Raw genomic sequence first — 21,628 nt, 5'->3', positions numbered from 1 at the left:
TAACATTTTTGTTTTTTATTTGACGTGCGTAGTGTGTCCTTTTTTTTTTTTTTTTTTTTTTTTTTTTTTTTACATAAGGTGGCAGTTCCGAGGCGTACGTGAACACCTCAGTCGCTACGTCTGTGAGAAACAGACGGGAAACCACAGGACAGCGTCAACTGTCAACAAATGTAAGTTTTATGTCTTTCTCTTAAACTTTTCTTATAACTCACTGTTTTTTTTTTAACGAACTACAGCTTCAAACATTATTTTTTGCCGCTTTTAATAACATGTTTGCGGTACACTCTGAAATACTATTTCGGTTTCGGTTTTCAGAAGTTTTTTTTTTTTTTTGTTTTTATCTAATCCTTATAGCTCACGCGCTAAACGTCATGAAGAATGACACGAGCACATTGAAGCTGGTTGCTTATGTTTGTTGTAAAGCGATTTATTAGTTAATCATAAAGACATGAGAAAGCAGTTTTCCAACAACCGAAAGCAAAATTCTAAATGCGAAGTTCAGGCGTATGAACAATGCCAGGAAGAATGCAGGCTGGCAACATAAGGGAGCTGCTTTCTGACGTTGAACGAGCTTCAACCAGCCTCATGGGATGTCGTGTGTTTCGTTGTCAGACGGTGGGTCAGTATGGAGACCCTCCCAGCGGCGGCGGCAGCGACTGATCCCCCGGCTCCCACCTTCTCTCAGGTGGTTTTCATCGACATCCCGCACTCATACCCGCCTTCCAGCCCCATCACCTGCCGCTTCACTCTCAATGCCGCCTTCCAGCCAAATCCCAGGGACTGGGTGGGCATCTTTAAGGTGGGCTTTTTGTTTACAGTCACAATAAATCAGGTTTCTCCTTTTTAAATCACACTCACGTAAGATGTAGATTATTTCTAGTTAGTGTGCCATTTTCTGTACCTTTATATAAAGGTACACTTGGAACCCTGTGTGTCTCCATACACACAGGGTTCTGGTGACATCACGAGGAGGCCTCCGTGACCTTTGCCCCGTCTTCCCCCTTCTCTCAACCCACCTTCCTGTCTGACAGCTGTGAAAGCTGGAGCTGACAAAACCTTTAAAAACAAATCAGTCAATGTTGCACATCCTCCATGTTTAGTCATGCTACCTGTTAGCCTGTTGTGATGTCATCAACCCAAAAACACAGAAAGTAAAAACCTGAAGTCATACTTTGTCAATATACTGTGTTTTATTCTTAGTGAATAAAAATGCCTGCCACTGGATAGTATCTTAGATGAGTTTGTTCTTCTGTTTGTTTTGTGTTTTTGACCAGGTGGGGTGGAGCTCAACTAAGGATTATCACACATTTGTGTGGGTGGAGGCGGTCCATGATGCTCAACAGACAGAGATGAGACAAGCTGTGTTTAAAGGTGAGTTTCACTTTCTCCGTGTGGTGAAAGACGTTGTTTCCTGTGTACACTCCTCGTTGTGTGTCATGTCTACACTTTGTGAGCAAAAACAATCTTGAAATCTGTCTTTGCAAATAACTTCAGTATGAAGACGGATCCTGTTTAATCCTGTTTTATGTCCAGTGGATTTTCGTCTGGGAGTGATTTACTTTAAACATAGAGTTCATAAGATGGTGAAAAATGTCAAATATGTTTGATTTACTAATAAAGTAGAAATTGCAATATTCAGCTTATTATTATTATTTTGTTAACTTTAACTTGCCACTTTAACTTTGGTAAAGAGGGGAGGATTTAGCTCAGACTCCCCTAAAATTTTCTGAGTAAAACTAGAATGACGAGTGTTTTTTATTTTTTTCTTTTTGGTAATTGATGTGCTGCATTTGACACCTTTGCCTAGAAAAAGTATTGTAGTGTGGGAAACTATGCTGCAATTCTGCAGCAAAGAATTTGAATTTTTTTTTTAAATAAAGAAAGAAAAATTATTCACTTTTTTCCTTTTTTTTTAAACTTTATTTTTATTTCTTTTTAACAACACATGTCCACAGTTGCATTCTTCTGTCTCTTACTGACATACATCTTCTACATTATACCTTGACAAAAGAAGATGAGACATCAAATGATCTAACACAAGTAATAAGGAATACACAACAGAGTACAATCAGCAGACAGATAATCATTCACTTTTTAAATTTGTGAAATTAATGCCCATGCCAGTTCCTCCTGAAGGGCCCTGGAAAAGTGCAATAGAGTTGGGTTTGTGGCCCCATCTTCTAACTAGAAGAAAACCAATTAAAGCTATGGCACAGCACCATTTGCATGCAGATCTTCTGTTGGGTTGTGATAAACAGTTCTGCAACTCAATATTTTGTGTTTTGTAGTTGATAGTTGGAGACTTCTAAAAAAAAAAAAAAAGTTAAATTTTGTAAAACTCTATAGCAGTTTTCCTAGTATATTTTGTCTGAGATGTCTGATCATTTTTAATGTTCAACCATTTTTTTTTAAATTTGTTGCTAATTTTTAAAGTGTTTTCAACATTTTTACTGCTTAGACAACTATCTAGCATAAAAGTTCAACCAATTTGCCCTTTCACTTTCCCACCAGAGTACTACCTGCCTAAAGACGAGATAGAGTTCTACCAGTTCTGCTACATTGACAGCAGCGGCCAGGTCCGAGGAGCCAGCACTCCTTTCTGTTTCAGAAATCCATCCGAACAAAACACAGAGAGCATCGCAGATGATGACCTGCTGGTTATCACGACTCAGGTATGCAAATATCTACATAGATTTAGTTATGTAAACCTAGCTCACGCAACTGCTGGAAATAACCAAAACTGGACAGCACATTTTAAAAAATCATTTTAGTTTTCTTGTTTAATTCGCGGGGAACTGAAGTGACTTTCCCTACAGTTCCAATAAGAGTAAATCTACAATAAACTGAATTGAAGGTGAAGGTTCTGCATTCACACTGCCGTTTGGTCATTTCCATAAAGTTGTACTGCCTGGGATTTATGTAAATAAACATTATTATAAGGAAGTGAGCATATATATGTCACCTAAGGTGCTTGTAGTTCCCATCATGTTGTATTTTATAAATCTTTTAAAGTGATATGAATCAAGTGGTCTTCAGGTTTTCTGAAGCTCTTTAAAAATGTTCTTAACAAAGTGGATAAAGAGTCAATTTAATTCTTATAAAACAGACATTCCTCATGACACCTGACTGTTACAGCTGCTTTACATCTTTATAATTGGACTTGAAAGTAATTGGTGATTTAGATTCCGGCTTTTTGATTTCTGCAACTTGTATTTCACCACAGGAGCAAGTTGAACAGAGTCAACGTGAGAAAGCTGAGCTGCAGAAGCAGCTGGATCTGATGAGGGCAGAAAACCAAAGCTTAAAAAGCGCTTTGCTGAAGGATCAGGAGGATATCAGCAGCTCCAAGGTAAACCCATCAGGGTTCCTTTGCTCATTGTGCAGCACAAAGGGTCATTAAACTTTAAAGTGAACTTTGACAAGTTGACGGAGCGTGTTTGATTTGTTCAGGAGCAGAACGACCAGAGAGAGGCAGAAATGGCTAAACTGATCAAAGAAATGGATCAGGTGAAGGAGAGCAATGAAAAACTGAAGAACACACTGCAGCTGCAGATGAAGGAGAACGACCGCTTAAAGGTTTGCCGTCAGTTCGTGGTGAAACTTAAGCTGAATTGTCAAGATGAAAAGCTAAATTGGATGCTGCTTCTGCTACTTGCTAGGAGGAGATGGTGATTGAAATGACCAAGCGGATGGAAATCCAGAGACAAAACTCCACAGAGCAGGAAAAACTGAGCTCTTTGTCATCTAGAAGTAATGAGGTAACACGGTTTCACTTTCTCATCAAACTAGAACGTACGGCAGCCTCTTCCTATGCTCATCTGTATCCATATTATTTCTTAAGGAGAAATATGATCGAGCAGTGATGAAGATCAATCAGATGAAAGAGGAGCGCGAGGAGCTGAAAGGGAAGCTGGATGCACAAAGTGATGAGACTGCCAAGTAATGTTTGCACTTTCTGTTTTTCTTCTGAAAAAAATGGTTTTTCTTTTAAATGTCGGTGGATATTTTTCATTCTGCCCCTTTAGTCTGTTAATCCCCCCAAAAAATGCATTTCAACCAACTGCCTTCAGGACATAACTTAACTTAACTTAATCTTAGTATAAAATGCAACTGTTCTGTGAATGATCCTTATTATTGACAGCTGCCCATATCAGCTGCAATAAGAATATTAGCATCTCCATGTTGAAAACCTGGTTAGTCATGTGACCAAACTGGTTTGTTGACATAATAAGAAACATATTTTCCGTAAAACTGTTTTTTGTATGATTTCAGGCTGAAAGCTAAACTCAGAGATGCAGAACGGGAATTGTCAAACGCATTGGACCGCTTTGAGCTTCTGCAGGTAAAGCTACAGTTCTTCTATTTGTTTCTATCTCACTACATTTAAATAATGGCAGACTTATTCCCACTGTAAACTCTGATTCTGTAGAGCAGAGGCAAGTGTGAATGAGGATATATTTTTCTGACAAAGTGAGGATATTTGGGACCAGTCTAGCCAATAATGTAAATAATGTGGGAACAGTTCAGAAGGGATTAGTAAGAAGCAGAATTTAATTTTTACGTTTTCTTTTTTTCAGGAGTGCACAGTCTTAGCCTTATTTAGGGTTAAAAATGCATCTCAGGCGATGCTAACAGGAAGTCACTGAAACATCCATCAATCGTCATAAAATGTGTGCTCTCTCATTACCAGGTTGATCTTCAGAGCACCACCAAAGAGAAGGATCGGATCTCTCTAGAACTGCAAAAGCTGCAAAGCGTCAAAGGGAACATGGACGAAGTGAGAAGGGAGAACCAGGAACTGAGCAGGAGGCTTTCACAGCTAGATTCACTGCAGAGGGCTCCAAAAGATGACCTCATGGTACATGTTTTTTTTTAAAAAACAAGAAAACTGAATCCCTCTTCAAAATACCGCTGAACAGATTTAAGGGAAATGTGACGAGGCTTAATGAAGCGTCCTCTTCAGGCGCAGTGTCAGACTCTCTCCAAGCAGCTGCAGGATGTGCAGGGGAAGCTGCTGGCCGAGAAGGAGAAGACGATTGCCGTCACCAGGCAATGTGAGTTCACAGAAAACGAGCTGGCGGACGTCAAGGAGCAGCTAACCAGTTTGGCCAGAAATTGTGAGATTGAGCGATGCCAAAACAGCAAATATGAGGTAAATCCGGGTTAATTTCTGTTTACGTTTCTTACATTTCAAAGAAAAATATTCTATTTACATTTGTTAATCTGAATAGGGAATTATTTTGCACAAATTTCAGCACACATTTAGAGAAGGAACAGTATCTTAATCTGTCTTAGATTAAGATGCATTTTAGTGTCAATTTATATAATTACACTTCAGAGTTAAATCCACTGAGACTGATCATTTATGTAGTGAGGGTTTTATTTTATTATTAGCCACACCAAGGTCTATTTCTTAGTGACTTAATTAAATCAAAAACTACAAAAAACTAAAGTGTCATTTTATTAAAAAGTTTATTCACCTCAAACTAGATTATAAAATGGATTTATGGTTTTGTGTCTGATTTTGTCATTGATTGCTTTTTTTTATATTAAATGAAACAAAGAGCCACAGACAGAATGATGTTCATGATGTTTTTCCCTCGTATGACGGTTATTCTCCTGTATATTCTCAGATGCAGGGCAGGGAGTTGAATACAATGTTGGCAGATAAGGACATCATCATTGAAGAGAAGGAGCAGGAGATCAGGCTGATCAAACAAGAGAGAGATGAGCTCAGCAGAGAAGTCCAGGTACATGTAGAAAAAATCTGCACCAAATCCAAATCTCCTACATGATTTCAGAAATCTGAACCATCTTCATTCTCCCAGGTTCTCAAAGACGACATCGAGAGGCTTCGCTCACATTACGCAATCACCTCACCTGTGGCTGAAGAGATGCCCTACTTGCAGCCAGACCCCATCGTAGCAGGCAGCGACGCTCCTGCCAGCCGTGACCAGCAGGACATCCCGGATCAGCCGGAGCACATATACAACACCATAGGTGAGGAACCAGACAGAACCGGGGACGGTTGTCTGCTGTCCTAAAAGCTCACTCAAATCACAAAATAAGGATTTATTTGAAAAGATTTTTAGATGGATTTTTTTTCAGAATACAGTCTGATCTTTTTTTTTCAGAAATAAGTAATGCTCAGTCCTTTAGCAAAAATATATGGCTACATTTCTGGTCATTGACCTGCTGGTTTTAATTTTGTACAGTTCTTATTTCTTATTAGGAGCTTTTAAATAACAAAATAAATAAATAAATACTCCTATTATGCTTTCCAGAGAAATTTAAAACACAATCAGTATAACATTTATGGTCAAATAAAGTCACAAGGCTGTGTCTCTGCATCACTGAAAATCCAGCAATCCCCATGCCATGATAGGTCAGAGCGTAAATGAAACTTAAACACAAATGATCTTCTATTTTACACATCTCAAAATTAAGAAAAACTATACATACACATAAATCCCACAATTTCACCTGCTCCTCTCATCTTTATGAACCGCGGTGGCGCCTCCATGATGTAGCGTGCAGTTGGTATTTGCAGTGCACTTTGTCCTTTTATTGCATCCTGGAGGCCTCTTGTTATCCGAGTACAGCCTGTCAGGGTGAATGTTTTTGTGACACATAAAACGCAACATGTCATATTTGTTGTGTTTGCCAGTGCGGCATTAATTAATCTCTTAAGAGGTTCTGTTTTTAAGCTCTCGGCCAAACAAAGTTATTTATATGTAGCTTTTTGACAATGCATCATTTCCACCATGTTAAAAAGACTTTCATAATGCCGATAAATGGCATCAGTCAGCGTTACCTATTATGCGTTGCAAAAGGATTCATATTGAATGTATTTTATTTGGATTCTATATAACAAACCAAGACAAAGTAGTGCACGATTATGGAGTAGAGGGGATAATGACAAACGCTTTTTAAACGTTTTTACAAATACAAACCTAAGAGGTCCATGTTGTGCTGACGCTCGGCGTACTGAGTCACCTGGTGAGACACTTTTTACTGCAGTCAAAGGTCAAAGTCCTCCATCTGTCCTTTTTCCAGCTTTGTTTCTCGCTCTGTCCATGTTCCCATCAACTTTGACCAGTTTCCCCACCTCTTTTGAAGAAAAGCGGCCCCGCAGTACCATGCTGGCACCACCATGTTTTCACCAAGATTACTTTTCCAACAGTGTTTTGCCAAAAAAAAAGCACATTCTTCCAATATTTTTCTGTCGCCGAATATAAATGAACTCCATTCCTGTCAGATTTCTGAACCCAGGAAATCTAAATTTTCCACCCTTTTCATAACTATGCACTATTTTGCTTCCCAATATATTACATTACGAAAGGAAGGATTCACTTCCTCATTGATCATATCACTTTTTACAATCTTTAACAATGTCAAACATCTTAAATTGTTTTTATCTAAATGACTATTCCTTTTTTTTACAGATAGCTTGCTGGGAGCGCCAGACGAAGAGGTGAGTAATATCATTTTCTGCTGCACAAAACATATCAACTTGTGAAACAAACACAATCTATACAGTTAAAATACTGATAATAACTGACCAGGAGCTGATAATCTGTTGATTCGTACTAGTTGGGTCTTCACTGCAAAGTGCTCTGTATACAGTTACATGTGAGTTTAGTTGCATAAATACTTCAGAGAACATTTATGCCAATGTGCTGCAGAGATATTTTAGAATTTGATTACATTTTCATTTTCCAGATGTCATTTGTTTGCTTTAGACTGTTCAGTAGCGACATCTGATTAATAATGCAAGTTAGGAACGGAGAAAGTTTCTTCATTCTTGGTCATAATTCTGCATTCAATTTTGCATTGAGTTTAACCAAAGAAAATTGCAAACATCGAAACTAATAGGAACAGCGCGATAAACGTGAAAACAGCCGCGAATGAACGTGTCCGGAAAGTTGTGCAACTGAACAGCATTATAATTATTAATATTAGGATAATTGTCACAAATCTGTGCAGCGGGACGTCTGAGTTGTGGACGGCACAATTGTTTTCCAAACAATAGAAACACACAAAAACATGCACAAATTACCAAAGTTTTTTTGTCCTGTCGTAAGCAATAAACGATCTCCCTTTCAGTTCGACCTTATGAGTGGAGACACATTGTTGATGTAATCGTTATAAAATAACTTCCAATTAAGTATTGGCAAAGATCAATGTGATTTTCGTATGTGGTGGAGCGTTATTGTTAGTAGCTGCTGGAAGTAACAAAAATACTGACTTTTAATGTAACTCATTTTCCAAATCAAGTAATCAGTAATCTAACGAAGTTACTTTTTCAAGGAGTAATCAGTAATCTGTAATTTTTTCAAAGTAATTGTGCCATCACTGGTCCTGACTGAGAGGCCGGTTGTTACAACCAAGCTCAGCCAGAGGGGAAGGAGAAGTAACATAAAAGAGACCAAGACGTTAAAGGTTTACCGGTATAGGGTTTTAATGTTTGGGTTAACAAAATAAAAAGGTTAAAAAAAATAAAATACAATCAGAAATCAAGGTCTTATAACCAAAAAACAATATCCATGAAACAACCTGAATTGTAAACCAAAAGTCTCAACCAAACAGGACCAAAAACCTAAAGTTACGGTGTACGATTCCGACTCAGGAGGCCGATCCCGACTCGAAATCCAGTCCAAACTCGGAGGCCGATCCTGATTCAGACAGACTCGGAGGCCGTACCGGGTCCCAGGGACTAAGAGGCCAGTCCCCACTCGGGAACAGGTACCAACTCTGAATACGTGTCCGATTCAGAGGACGGTCACGTCTCAGCGGACGGTCCCCACTCAGAGTACTGTCCCGACTCAGAGTTCGGTGCCGTCTCAGACGTTGGTCCCGACTCAGAGGCCAGTCCCAACTCGGTCCTGGGACAGAGTCCAGTCCCGAGTCGGGTGCCGGACCAGAGTCAGAGGCTGGGCGGGGCTCAAGAGCTCCACTCTTGGATGTTTGGCGAGTTTGAACAAAGTCTGTGTCAAATCCACAACAAAACATATTTAGAAAACTCTTCCATGCCTTTCCAAGACGGTTTTTCCGAAGATGAATTTTTCTGGGACGCGACAGAGTTCTCCGGAAGCATTGTATCAGTTTGTACGTAACAATTGGGTTGTCACTTGTTAACAATTTGAAGAGCAATTTTCTCACTACACTATTATGTCCACAAAGAAGTTGATCAATGTCTTTGGAGAGTTTTCGGTCCATTTCTTCAAATAAGAGAAAATTAATATCTTTAACTTCTTCCCATAGTTTTAGAGTCAGCTTTGTCTGGTCAGGTTCGGTGTTCTTCAGTGAGTGAGTGCCATATCTTGATCTCTTTCTGGATTTATCAATCAGATTAAAATTAATGCAGTACTGGAGAGAAATTCATCCTGCGTGAGACTTCTGTATATTCTTTCAGTAAGCTCTTCAAAGATCTTTGTCAGCGCAGTCACGTTGAGGACTCCTGTTTCACTTGAAAGCTGGAGTGAAACTTTCTGGTGTTTTTTTGAAAGACTTCTTTGACGAGGTGCTGGGTTTGGCCATCCGCTACCTTTTCGATGATGTTCCACAAGAGTTCACTTAGGAAATATCTTTTTCTATAATCTGGCGTAATATCGCCAGGATGGACTCGATTGGAACAAGATTTTCAAATCTTTTGGAAAAGGGAAATATGGGGTTTTACAAAATCTTCGTTCTGGAATTTTTTCTCACTCATGTTTGCTTTGCTGATCTAAAACGTTCAAATGAATCTTGTGTTAACTGACCGGAGAGCTTAGCTGATCAATGATGTCATGGGCTCTATGACATCACATTGTCATCCTTAGAAGGGCCTCATGACACAGACATCATTTGAAGTCATGCTGATGACAAGTCCCGATTGGTAGTCCGCTCCCGACTCGGAGGTCGATCCCGACTCTGAGACCAGTCCCAACTCGGAGACCGATACCAACTCAGAAGGACTCAGTGGTAGGTACCGACTCGTGGTCCAGTCACGACTCGAAGTCCAGTCCCGACTCAGCGGCCGATCCCGACTCGAAGTCTGGTCCCGACTCGGAGGCTGATACCAACTCAGAAGGACTCGGAGTCCAGTCCCGACTCGGAGTTCGGTCCCGACTCGAAGTCCGGTCCCGACTCGGCGGCCGATCCCGACTCTGAGGTCAATACCAACTCAGAAGGACTCGGGAGTCCGGTCCCGACTCGGAGGCCGATACCAACTCAAAAGGACTCAGTGGTAGGTCCCGACTCGTAGTCCGGTCACGACTCGGAGGTTGATCCCGACTCGGAGGCCGATCCCGACTCGAAGTCCAGTCCTGACTCGGAGTCCAGTCCCAACTCGGAGGCCGATACCAACTCAGAAGGACTCAGTGGTAGGTCCCGACTCGTAGTCCGGTCACGACTCGGAGGTCGATCCCGACTCGGAGGCCAATCCCGACTCGAAGTCCAGTCCCGACTCGGAGGCTGAACTCGACTCGAAGTCCGGTCCCGACTCGGAGGCCGATCCCGACTCTGAGGCCGATACCAACTCAGAATGACTCTGAGTTTGGTCCCGACTCAGCGGCCGATCCCGACTCGAAGTCCAGTCCCGACTCAGCGGCCGATCCCGACTAGAAGTCTAGTCCCAACTCTGAGGCCGATCCCGACTCAGATGGACTCGGAGGCCGTCCCGGGTCGGAGACAGCTCCCAACTCGGAATACAATTCTGACTCGGACTCGGAGGCTGGTCCTCACTCGGGTACAGGTACCAACTCTGAACACGTGTCCGTCTCAGAGGACGGTCACATCTCCGAGCACGGTCCCGTCTCGGAGGTGGGTCCCGACTCGGAGGACGGTCCCGTCTCGGAGTTCGGTGCCGTCTCAGATGTTGGTCCGGACTGAGAGGCCGGTCCCAACTCGGTCCCGGGACAGAGCCTTGTCCCAAGTCGGGGTCCGGTCCCGAGTCAAGTGCCCGTCCCCTGTCGGGGTCTGGTCCTGAGTCAGGTGCTGGTCCCGAGTGAGAAGCTGGGCGGGGCTCAAGAGGTCCACTCTTGGATGTTTCGTGAGTTTGAACAAAGTCTGTGTCAAATCCACAACAAAACATATGAGGAAAACTCTTCCATACCTTTCCAAGACGTTTTTTTTGAAGATGAATTTTTCTGGGACGCGACAAAGTTCTCCAGAAGCATTGTATCAGTTTCTATGTAACAATTTGAAGAGCAATTCTCTCACTACACTATTATTACCACAAAGAAGTTGATCAATGTCTTCGGAGAGTTTTCGGTCCATTTCTTCAAAGAAGAGAAAATCAATATCCTTAACTTCTTCCCATAGTTTCAGAGTCAGCTTTGTCTGGACAGGTTCGGTGTTCTTCAGAGAGTGAGTGCCATGTCTTCATTTCTTTCTGGATTTATCAATCGACTAAGAATCCATTGTGCTTGAGTCCTTTAAAAATTGTTCATAGTCATTGTCACTCAGGCAATTGTCATCTGAATATAGCTCCTCGCTTGGAAAAAATCTGTCTAATCTTCATTTTGGTCGATGTGAACATTTTCTTTGTTGGAAAGGGATTCTCCTGGTAATGCTTGAATTGTTCCACTATTACCAAGTGTCCTTCTCTGTCATTGAGGAGTCCAATTAAAATTAGTGCAGTACTGCAGAGAAATTCATCTTGCGTGAGACTTTCTGTATATTCTTTCAGTAAGCTCTTCAAATATCTTTGACAGCGCAGTCACATTGAGGACACCTGTTTCACTTGAAAGCTGGAGTAAAACTTTCTGGTGTTCTTCTTGAAAGACTTCTTTGCCGAGGTGCTGAGTTTGGCCATCTGCTACCTTTTCGATGACGTTCCACAAAAGTTCACTTAGGAAATATCTGGCGTAATATCGCCGGGATGGACTCGATTCGAACAAGTCTTTCTAATCTTTTGGCAAAGGGAAATATGGGGTTTTACAAAATCTTCGTTCTGGAATTGTTTCTCACTCATGTTTGCTTTGCTGATCTAAAACGTTCAAATGAATCTTGTGTTAACCGACCGGAGAGTTTAGCTAATCAGTGATGTCATGGGTTCTTTCACATCACATAGTCATCCTTAGAAGGGCCTCATGACACAGACATCATTTGAAGTCATGCTGATGACATTGTCAGCAGCATGACAACTGTTGCTAGGGGTACTAATAGCACACATTGAGCATGTGCTATGAAAAAGAGTCTGTGGGGATTAAATACGTTATTCCCACAAGCCCGAACTGGAAGTGACCTGCACAGCTTCACTGAACAGGGGGACCAGGGAACCACTGGTCCCTCCACTTAAATGCCCACTATTGAGTTCTACTTTTCTGGTTGCTTTGTAAATTTTGTCGCGCTTCTTCTCCTGCGTACTTTGCGCTATTTTCACCATTCAACTTTTATACTATTCATCTCGCTCTCCTAACGCCAGCTACATCTCTTGGTGTTCATAACTTTCATACTTTTTATAATATTCATCTAACAGAAGTAGAACATCTTATCACAATATTGAACATAGAAGTTTAAGATGCATATAATAAAAAGTATAACAAAGAGTGTTACTTCATTTATACAGTGTAAACATAGTGATGATCTAACCAAAAGATGTATTTAAATAAGCGACGTAGGCTACTGACACTACAATCCTCAGTGCTGCATATATATATAGTTACTCCGTTACACTTATCTGTCCCTTCTGAATCCGATCGATGAACGCTTGAACCTCTGCTGGTGTGCTGAACCTGAGCGTTTCCCCTTGGTACGTTAGCACCAGTTTAGCCGGAGGGATGATGCCGTGTCTCAGCCTGAGCTCGCGGAGCTGCTCGCGGACTCCATCGTACTGCTTGCGCTGCTTGTGCCATAGCGGCATCCAAGTAGAATCTCACCCGTTGGTTCTTGTAGAGGATATCTGTTTTTGCTTTACTTGCTCTGAATATCATATCCTTTTGTTTATAGTTGAGGAACCGCATAATTACAGTTCTTCGGGGTGCTTCTCCATTCCTTTTCGGGCCAACGCGGTGGCCTCTTTCCAGAATCAGCAGGTTTCTTAGGGGAAGCAGCTCCAACATTCCGCCGCTGTTAGCTACTAATCCTGCTGCTCAGATCCTTGCTAACTTTTTTGCTAGCTTCGTTTGTGCTAAGCTCCACTTTTTGTGAATCGCAGTCCGTCAACTTGGATTGCGTAGTTATTTTGGACGTATCCTTGTTCGGTCATCTAAATTCGAGTTTCATCTTAGTCACCGTTGTTGTGGCGTCCAGGAATTTTTAAGGGAATTTTCAGGACTTTTGTCAGGAGCAGTGTCGAACGCGACCTGCTACGTTGCGGCCATACCCGGAAGTCCCGCTTTAATGTCGTCTAATACCTGGGAATAATTTGATCTTTTGAATGTGGCATATTTTTTGTAGTCACGGTGTTAAACGATGCCTCCAAACAAATGTTTATCTGAGGAACCAGAAAAGATATGGATTTGATTCACTCACCGTTTTTATCGGAAGGAATAGGGGAACATTTCTGTCTTGATCAATTCCTCTTGACTCAGAGGGACTCGGGGGCCGGTCCGGAGTCGGAGGCCGGTTCCGGGTACCCCCAGTGATGTCAGTAGGGCTTTACTGATGTCACAGCACTTTTTTCTTATCGAAATCATGTTGCATTACTGTGCGTTACAATTTTCTTTTGTAATTAAATTTTATTTCCTCTACACGCCTTGGGGAAAGTCTATGCGACGGTATCAGCAGCGACAGAAACATAAACAATGGAAGGAGATGCGCATTTTGTTGTTGGAAAAATAGGAATTATTTTGAGTTTCACTTGCAAAGTCCGATCATTAAAAGCAGCTTTGGGCTTTTTTTTTTTTCGAAGTCGCTTGCAGATTCAATGAGTCGCGGTTTTTGGGTTTAATAAGCAGACATAAACCCCAGAATTTGTCTGAAATTTTAACTAGACTCTCCCTGTCCATCATTTCCCGGATGATCAGTCCCCATATCTTTGTTAATGTCAAGTTAATATATGACCTCTGAATGACGTCGAGCTTCGCGTTGCGCTCCAGAAAATTGCAAACATCGAAACTAATGGGAACAGCGCGATAAACGTGAAAACAGCCACAAATGAACGTGTCCAGAAAGTTGTGCAACTGAACGGCATTGTAATTATTAATATTAGGATAATTGTCACAAATCTGTGCAGCGGGACGTCTGAGTTGTGGACGGCACAATTGTTTTCCAGACAATAGAAACACACAAAAACATGCACAAATTACCAAAGTTTTTTTGTCCTGTCGTAAGCAATAAACAATCTCCTCTTCAGTTCGACCTTATGAGTGGAGACACATTGTTGGTGTAATCATTATAAAATAACTTCCAGTTAAGTATTGGCAAAGATCAATGTGATTTTCACATGTGGCGGAGCGTTATTGTTAGTAGCTGCTGGAAGTAACAAAATACTGACTTTTAATGTAACTTACTTTCCAAATCAAGTAATCAGTAATCTAACGAAGTTACTTTTTCAAGGAGTAATCAGTAATCTGATAAAAGTTACTTTTTCTAAGTAATTGTGCCGTCACTGGTCACACACAAACCTCTTAGACGAGACACAGATGACACTTTATTACATATCAAACAAACATTTTATCTCATCGGTGTAGAAAAGCTCGATGCTATGCCACACACCTACCAAAACACATAAATGGGGAAAACATCCCTCAGCACACATGATCCCTGGATGACCACGTGAGTGACTGTTTACTGTTTATTTTTAAAGTGGACTTAAAACATAATCCCTTCCTTCTTCCCTTACCTTTCGTGGCGCCCTATTTCTGGCAGCCGGCGCTGGTGTGTCATCACTGCCGGGAGAGCTTCCCCGGCATAACCGAACAGGAGCTGGAGCAGCATGAGCAGAGCCACCGAGTGTGTCCGTTCTGCACGATGATCTGCGACAGCATGGAGCAGTCCATATTCGAAGACCACGTCTACGGCCACGAGCTGTGAGAGCCGCATCGTCATTTCAGATGGGTCTCGTTGGTTAAAGAGAAAAAAAAAAAAAAACACACAAGAAAAAACAGTGATATTAGTATAAGCTTGTCATTTTAGTCGCAAAAGCTTCTCGAGACCTGAAACCTGCTAGAATGATAAGCTGCCACATTATCATATGGAGAGGAAATCATATCACATTTATCTCTGCTTTTCCTGTTAATGTTTTTCCCAAATGATTTAATTCAATGAAAAAACTATGTTGCATATAATAAACACATAGAAAATGCCTTAGAAATAATATTATTAAATATTATATAGATAGAATAATTCACTTCTAATCATAGATGAATGACCCTTAATGACTAAATGTCGGAAAACTACAATGGTAACCCAGCAGGATTGGTTAGATTTAAAGGTCATTTGGTCAGCAGAAAGTCTGGGCTATTGGATCATTCAACAACTGCCTGATATATCGATGTGCCACTTGATTCTTTGACTTACCCGCCACTTATCTGTGTAAATGGCAAATTAGTCCTTTCCTTCTGAGAGCTTAACAGTTCTCATCAATATCTGTTCACTACATCTTTCAATTTGGCTTTATTAATCATCCACGTTCCATATTTACAGGCTATAACTGAGCAGATTGTGGATGCAGGACAGAGGTGGATTGTTATTTTGTTTTTGGGAAATCAGATTTCAGAATATTTGAAGAAAAAAGGACTAAATCCAAAGCTTTTATTTTATCAACTTACTGAAATCTGAGGCTTAATTCTTGTTTTTATTTTTTTCTTTATCTCGTAACTTACTGTTTTGTTTTGAAGTCAGTGCCAGCAATGCTCAACAGTCCCATAAAACAGGATGTCAAAGCGGTTAAAAAGAAAAAAAAATACTGATCAAACCAGCTACATGAATGTTCTTGTTTTAAAAGTGAACAAAATCTGTCACATCTGTTAAATTTCAAAATAATTATCAAGTAAATTGGCTTGTTCAGCAACGGTTAAGGTTTAAACAGCATTTAGACGTTAGCGTATTCACCAAAGCTTTGCACCTTTGACATCATAACATAGATCCTGATCTGCCATACTGAATTCAGAGTGTATTTAATAATATCTGTTGAATTTCAAGTGTATCCTGGGTGAGAATGAGCGTAACGGGGGAGAAGTGTGTATCACTGGAAGTGCTTTCTGCTGGTTTTGCTGCATAATAAAAGCTCATACAACAAATCTGGTGTAAAGTTTCTTCTTTAAAAGAATTTTTTAATATAACATTTACATATGTAGCACACAGAGAAATTCTCCAGTCATTACAAAAAAAACCCTCCTCCAAGATTATACTGAATTTCCCATCCAATCGCGTGACGGAAAAGTATTCACACCCCTTTCCTTGAACTTGTCCACATTGTCTCACCGCTTCCTGAACATTTCACCCAGAAGGTGAAACGTGGTGGTGGCATCATGCTATGGGGATAGTTTTCTTCAGCAGGAAGAGAGCAGGCTAATGGGGAAGAAGGATGGAATAAGTGACAGTCATACAAGTCGTTTTGCTGGAGATGGTGTGCATTACTCATTTTTTAAAAATATTTTAATTATTTTTTTATGTTTCATGAACACAAGTTTTACAGTACAGCAATGGCTCTTTCCTGGTTTGGATGAAAGCACACTCGTGTGCTCGAATGGTCCAGTTAAAGTCCAGAAATCCGTCCAATTGAGAATCTTGAAATTGAGATTTTGAAATTGTTTTTCAGAGAGGCCCTCCATCCCATCCGACAGAGCTTGAGACAAGAAAACTGACAAAAAGCTCAATCTCCTCCAGAGCTGCAGTTCTTTGTATTGAGCCAGGGGGGCTAAATACTGGACACAGCATATTTCTTAGATTTTTATTTGTAAAAAAGCACGTACAGTCTTTTTTCCCCTTCATGTAGAGTTTCTATAAAACACACCGACACTAGCGACTGTCATGTCACCACTATGAGAAGGCTCAAGGTATATGAACACTTTTGCCATCCACTGTATTCCGTGAAAGGGAAAAAGCGCCGCCTTCTCGAGTCGGATGCTTGACGTGACGCCCGTCCGTCAGCTCCAGTGAACGCTTCCACCAGTCACAATATAACAATCCACCCACAAATCTCCTTAAGGCGTCATCTGATTGGCCTCCTCCGGCGTGACATCACGAGAGGTCAGCTCGGAGAAGAGCGCTGGCAGCCAGTACTGAGCCTCCCCGGCTGCTTGAGAGTCCAACCAGGCCAAGCCTTCTTTCAGCAGATGATCCTGGAAATATGAGGAGCCAGACATGCAGAATATGAGAACAAGGAGGTCCGGCAGGGGGCTTCGTGTTTATTTGGCTAACTTGTATTCAACCCTAAAGACATTTTATTGCTGCAGTTCTGCACGTTGTACACAGTTTGTTGGGCTTGAGGGGGTTTCTGTTTGCTGTGTAAGTATAGTTACATTTCCTGTCTCCATTTGCATTGATCAGGACAAAAAGTCTCAGGAGCTTTGCTACCAGATGACACATAAAAATATCATGAGTAAAAACAAAAGAACATTGATAAAAAAATGTAAGAATGTTGAAATGAAGAATCCTTACAAAGTAAAAAAATATGTTTAAAAACTTTGAATTTTAAAGATTTTTGTCATCTTTATTTTACACTTGCTGTGACTTCACTTCTTTATCAGATTTTATTTTGGCAAGGACACTCTTGTTAAATCTCAAGAGGATTTTCTGGTCAAACAAAACAAAATACAGACTCCTGAAGCCCTTCTGTAGGTAAGAACATAAAAACCTTTTTAGCATAAGAGTCAACGATTGAATCAGATAAGGATCTACTAAAGTCCCAAGCAAATATATACATTTTTAAGACTTTACTAAATTGTATATCCAGAATTTGGCAATTAGCAAAGGTAAAATACGTACTCAAATTTTTGCAATACAATAACAAGAAACTTGTTACTAATGCTAGAAGGTTTAGATGTGACCTGGTGGCTTAAGCAGACTGTTAGGTAACTCACCAGCACGTGACACGCCCGTTCTTTCTCCCATTTCAGGCTGCCTTTGATCTCGCTTACAGTGATGTATCCTTTTTTCTACAAACCGAGAAAGAAACAAATCACTTCACACTGCAGCAAACAGACACAAGCTTCAGTTTTGTAACAATGTAATTACAGCTTCATACATCTGGATTAGTTCGCGTGTATGCGGTTTTCTCAATGTAAATCTTCGCCAGTGGGCGGAAGATGATGGATGAATTAAAATCATATCTCTGTTTTCCAACAGCTGATGCTAGCTAGCTACAATCATCCTCATCCTAATGAATGCTCACAAAAACTCCCCAAATGGTCTGGAGTCTTTGTGTTACCTCTGCAAGCTGTAAAACGACAGTGTGATCCATGTTCAGTTCTGCTGGGACTGACTGGACCAGGTAAGAGCCGCCAACGGGAATCATCCCAAAACCGTTTCCCATCACCTTCAGTTTCTTTATGGCTCTGACCAAGTCGTCTCTGCGGAGGATGAGTTCAGCCGTACAGACGACACAAGCAGCATGGATCAGTGAGACATGATGCAGATTGGAACAAGCGCAATTTGACCCGTTGAGGAACTTACTGGCTCACGTCCTGAGCATATTTACCCCGACCCTTCAGCACCCTCTGGTGGAGCTCGTCCAGGGTGATGAGTCCTGACACACACAAACACCACAGAGGATAAGAATGTGTGTGAGATGTTTTCACTCAACAAGCTCATTTTAATAAACCGAGGCACAAGACCAGAGTGTTCATACGCCGGGAACCTTTTCAGAGTTTGTTCCACTAGAACCTCAAACTTATGAATAAGTCTTTAGTTTCTAAAGACTCCATGTATCTTCCCATTGAGAATAACTTGCTTTCCTGTCCCTGTTGAAGAAATGTATTCCTACAGTTAGGCCTGTCGCCATAACAAATAAATGAATTGTCCCAGCAATTATTTCAATAAATGATACATTCTTTAGATAATTTTGAAGTGTAATATCGACAATAACATAGCGATGCAATTTTGCTCTGTCAACGACCAATAAATTTCAATCTTGCAAAGAACACTTGACTCTGGAACAGCAAGATGTTTTAAGTGCTCAAAATAAAACACAACCACCAAAAGCAATAAATAAAACAGAATTTAAAAAAACACTCGTAACCAAAAGCATAACTAAAATAGATGATGGTTTCTTTGTAAATAATATTGCTCTTTGAAAAAGTACTAATCATCAAAGTGGAAATTGTCAAGTTCATTTTAATTGATCATGTGGTTATTTGATTAATTGGTTATTGTGACACAATCGTTTGAAGTTGTAGTAAAAGTTAAAAGGCGATTATTTTGTAAATTACTGTAGCTGTCTGGAGGTGGCTATAATCTGAAGGACTGAGTTGACATTCAGAGACAGAGTTGTAACTTTTGAGCTCCAGTAAAAACACTGAGAACAAATCATCTTTCAAAAAAGCCAAACTCAAACCTCCATTTCTGTGTTTCAGGGCGAGACACACTTCAATGATCTGTACCCCCAGCTCGTAGTAGAAATCTCCCACACCGAGCATCTCAGACCAAAATCCTTTACCAGCTGTGGAAAAAAAACGAGACATTTCAAGGTGTCAGTTGAGGCTTCTTTGAAAGGAAAGTGAGGAAAACGTATGAAAAAGAATCAGGATTTTCTTACAAGCTAGCGGGTCAACGCCAATGGTGGCACACATCTCCTGAAACTGGACCCTGAACTGGGGGTTCTTACGGATCTCTTGTTTGTGCTTGCTGGCAAACTCCTCAAGGTTGGATTTGAACGTTTCCAACTGTTTTGACATCTAGCCCACAAACAAAACATACAGACTCAGTGAATAAGGTGCTATTTCTGTACGGTAAATGTATGCATCGAAACAAACAGGGCAGACTCAAACACAAGATCACCTGAACTATCTGGTCCTCTGCGAGTACAGTTCCTCTTTCTTTGTATTTGGCCTAAAGAAAAGTAACAAACAGAGCAGACATACAAGCGCTGGAAATTTTGGAAGAATAAACATTTACGTAAAAGAGCATGTAGCCTCAAGGGAATCATCTATGAAACACACAATCACAATCTAACAGTGAATTATGGATTCTCTTTAGATTTGATCACAATGTTAGACAGGTGTGTGATTTAAATAAACTTTTATTTCCTTGGCGTATGAGAGTTTAAAAATGGAACTTTTTAACGCCACAAAACATTTTGTAACCTTAAATCACTGTCTTTATGGTGACATTTTGCCATCACAGCTGATGATTTAAACATTTCACTTCAAGATTTAATAAAGTATCGTAGTTGTTTTAGATGACTTTTGAAAAGTTGTCACAGTCACCTGTATCTCAAACTGTATTAAATCAAAACACTATTCAAGACTTTTCAAAGTCTTTTAAAACCAGGCTTAGAAGTCACTATGTGGTTACAGAGACGTTAAAATAGTGACGTAAATCTTATGAAAACAGCTGTGAACTTACCTCTGCTAGCTTCTTTTTAGCTATCGCCCCAGCACCAACGCCTCTGCGATGCATTCTGTCGAGATATGGACCAAATATTGTATATAGCGACGCGAACGTCGGTTAATTTCACCACACGAACAGTGCAGCTATGTTTTATTTCATAGTAAACAATGAGGAAGGTCTAACTGGAGGCCATAGAGTGAAGCCGGAAGCGTGTTACTTTCACTTCCGCTGCCCTGGCGAGCTGCTACCGGAAGTACGTAACTGCACTGGCGAAATTTTGTAAACTTATTTATTTATTTATTTATTTATTTATTTATTTATTTATTTATTTATTTATTTAAGGTCTGTAATTTTCTTAATAAATTTAGTCATTATGTTTTCAAAGTATTTACTCCCGTTGACGTTGTCTGCTTTTACAACTTGATGATGTCCTGAAATATTTATGAGATAAGCGAAAGCTGAAGACATACTTTTATTTATTTATTGTTTAAAAATATTCAATCGTAAAATTTGAGTTTTAATATTTAAAGTCTTGATGATGATGGGACTCAAAGTCATAAATATGTCAACAATATGGATAAATATCTCAACAAGGTATCGTTTAAAATGTATAAGTCCTAGTAATTCTGCAAGCATCCATTTTTGACTGAGATAATACAATGGATGGATGGATGGATGGATGGATGGATGGATGGATGGATGGATGGAGGGATTACCACTCAAAGAATAAAATAATGTTGAATTTTTAAGTCATTGAGAGGCAACTGAGAATACTGAGATTAAAACTCAGAATTATGAAGAATGTCAGTTCAAATTAGAAATACACTCCAAAATTATAGAATGTAAGAATAATAATTTTTGAGTCAAAGTTCTAATAATATGAATTAAAAATAAAAATGATCAATGACTAAATCCCATTTGAATCTAAATTTCTCAATCCTAACGAGTTGTAAAGTCAGTATTGAGAAATACAGTCATTATTTTAGTTTCAAAATCGAACTTATGAGACGAAAAGGCAATAATTGTTAATTCCATGTCATATTTTGAGATTCAATGTCCTAATTTTGAGATTCAAAGTAACCATTTCTGGCTGGAAACATAAAAGGAAAGAAACACTATGTAACTATGGAGTTCTGGTCCTCCATATATAACAACATTGCGTCATGGATTTAATAATGCAGCATTTAGTGGGGAGTGTGCTGCCGCC

At 40.2% G+C, this 21,628-nt stretch overlaps 2 protein-coding genes across 2 annotated transcripts; one reads left to right on the top strand and one right to left on the bottom strand.

Moving 5' to 3' along the window:
- Positions 1-78: 78 nt before the first annotated feature.
- On the top strand, positions 79-15,034 carry calcoco2 (calcium binding and coiled-coil domain 2). Its single transcript, XM_055042673.1, has 15 exons — positions 79-170; positions 613-799; positions 1,275-1,371; positions 2,512-2,672; positions 3,224-3,349; positions 3,451-3,576; positions 3,660-3,758; positions 3,842-3,939; positions 4,273-4,342; positions 4,691-4,858; positions 4,964-5,152; positions 5,634-5,750; positions 5,829-6,000; positions 7,446-7,474; positions 14,797-15,034. The coding sequence occupies exons 2-15, from the start codon at positions 626-628 to the stop codon at positions 14,959-14,961; spliced, it is 1,791 nt and encodes a 596-aa protein (XP_054898648.1). The 5' UTR covers positions 79-170; positions 613-625; the 3' UTR covers positions 14,962-15,034.
- Positions 15,035-16,808: 1,774 nt separating this feature from the next.
- snf8 (SNF8 subunit of ESCRT-II) lies at positions 16,809-20,653 on the bottom strand. The gene is made up of 8 exons (XM_055042674.1): positions 20,437-20,653; positions 19,870-19,920; positions 19,628-19,766; positions 19,427-19,531; positions 18,547-18,619; positions 18,302-18,443; positions 17,955-18,029; positions 16,809-17,213 (listed from the first exon to the last, which is right to left on the bottom strand). Exons 1-8 carry the CDS (start codon positions 20,488-20,490, stop codon positions 17,076-17,078), a joined length of 777 nt encoding a protein of 258 aa, XP_054898649.1. The 5' UTR covers positions 20,491-20,653; the 3' UTR covers positions 16,809-17,075.
- Positions 20,654-21,628: the final 975 nt, after the last annotated feature.

This window comes from Poeciliopsis prolifica, unplaced genomic scaffold, assembly GCF_027474105.1.
Source record: "Poeciliopsis prolifica strain line A6 unplaced genomic scaffold, Auburn_PproV2 SCAFFOLD018, whole genome shotgun sequence".
NCBI lineage: Eukaryota > Metazoa > Chordata > Actinopteri > Cyprinodontiformes > Poeciliidae > Poeciliopsis > Poeciliopsis prolifica.
Note: the sequence above shows the minus strand (reverse complement) of the source record. Positions and strands in the feature narration are given on the sequence as shown.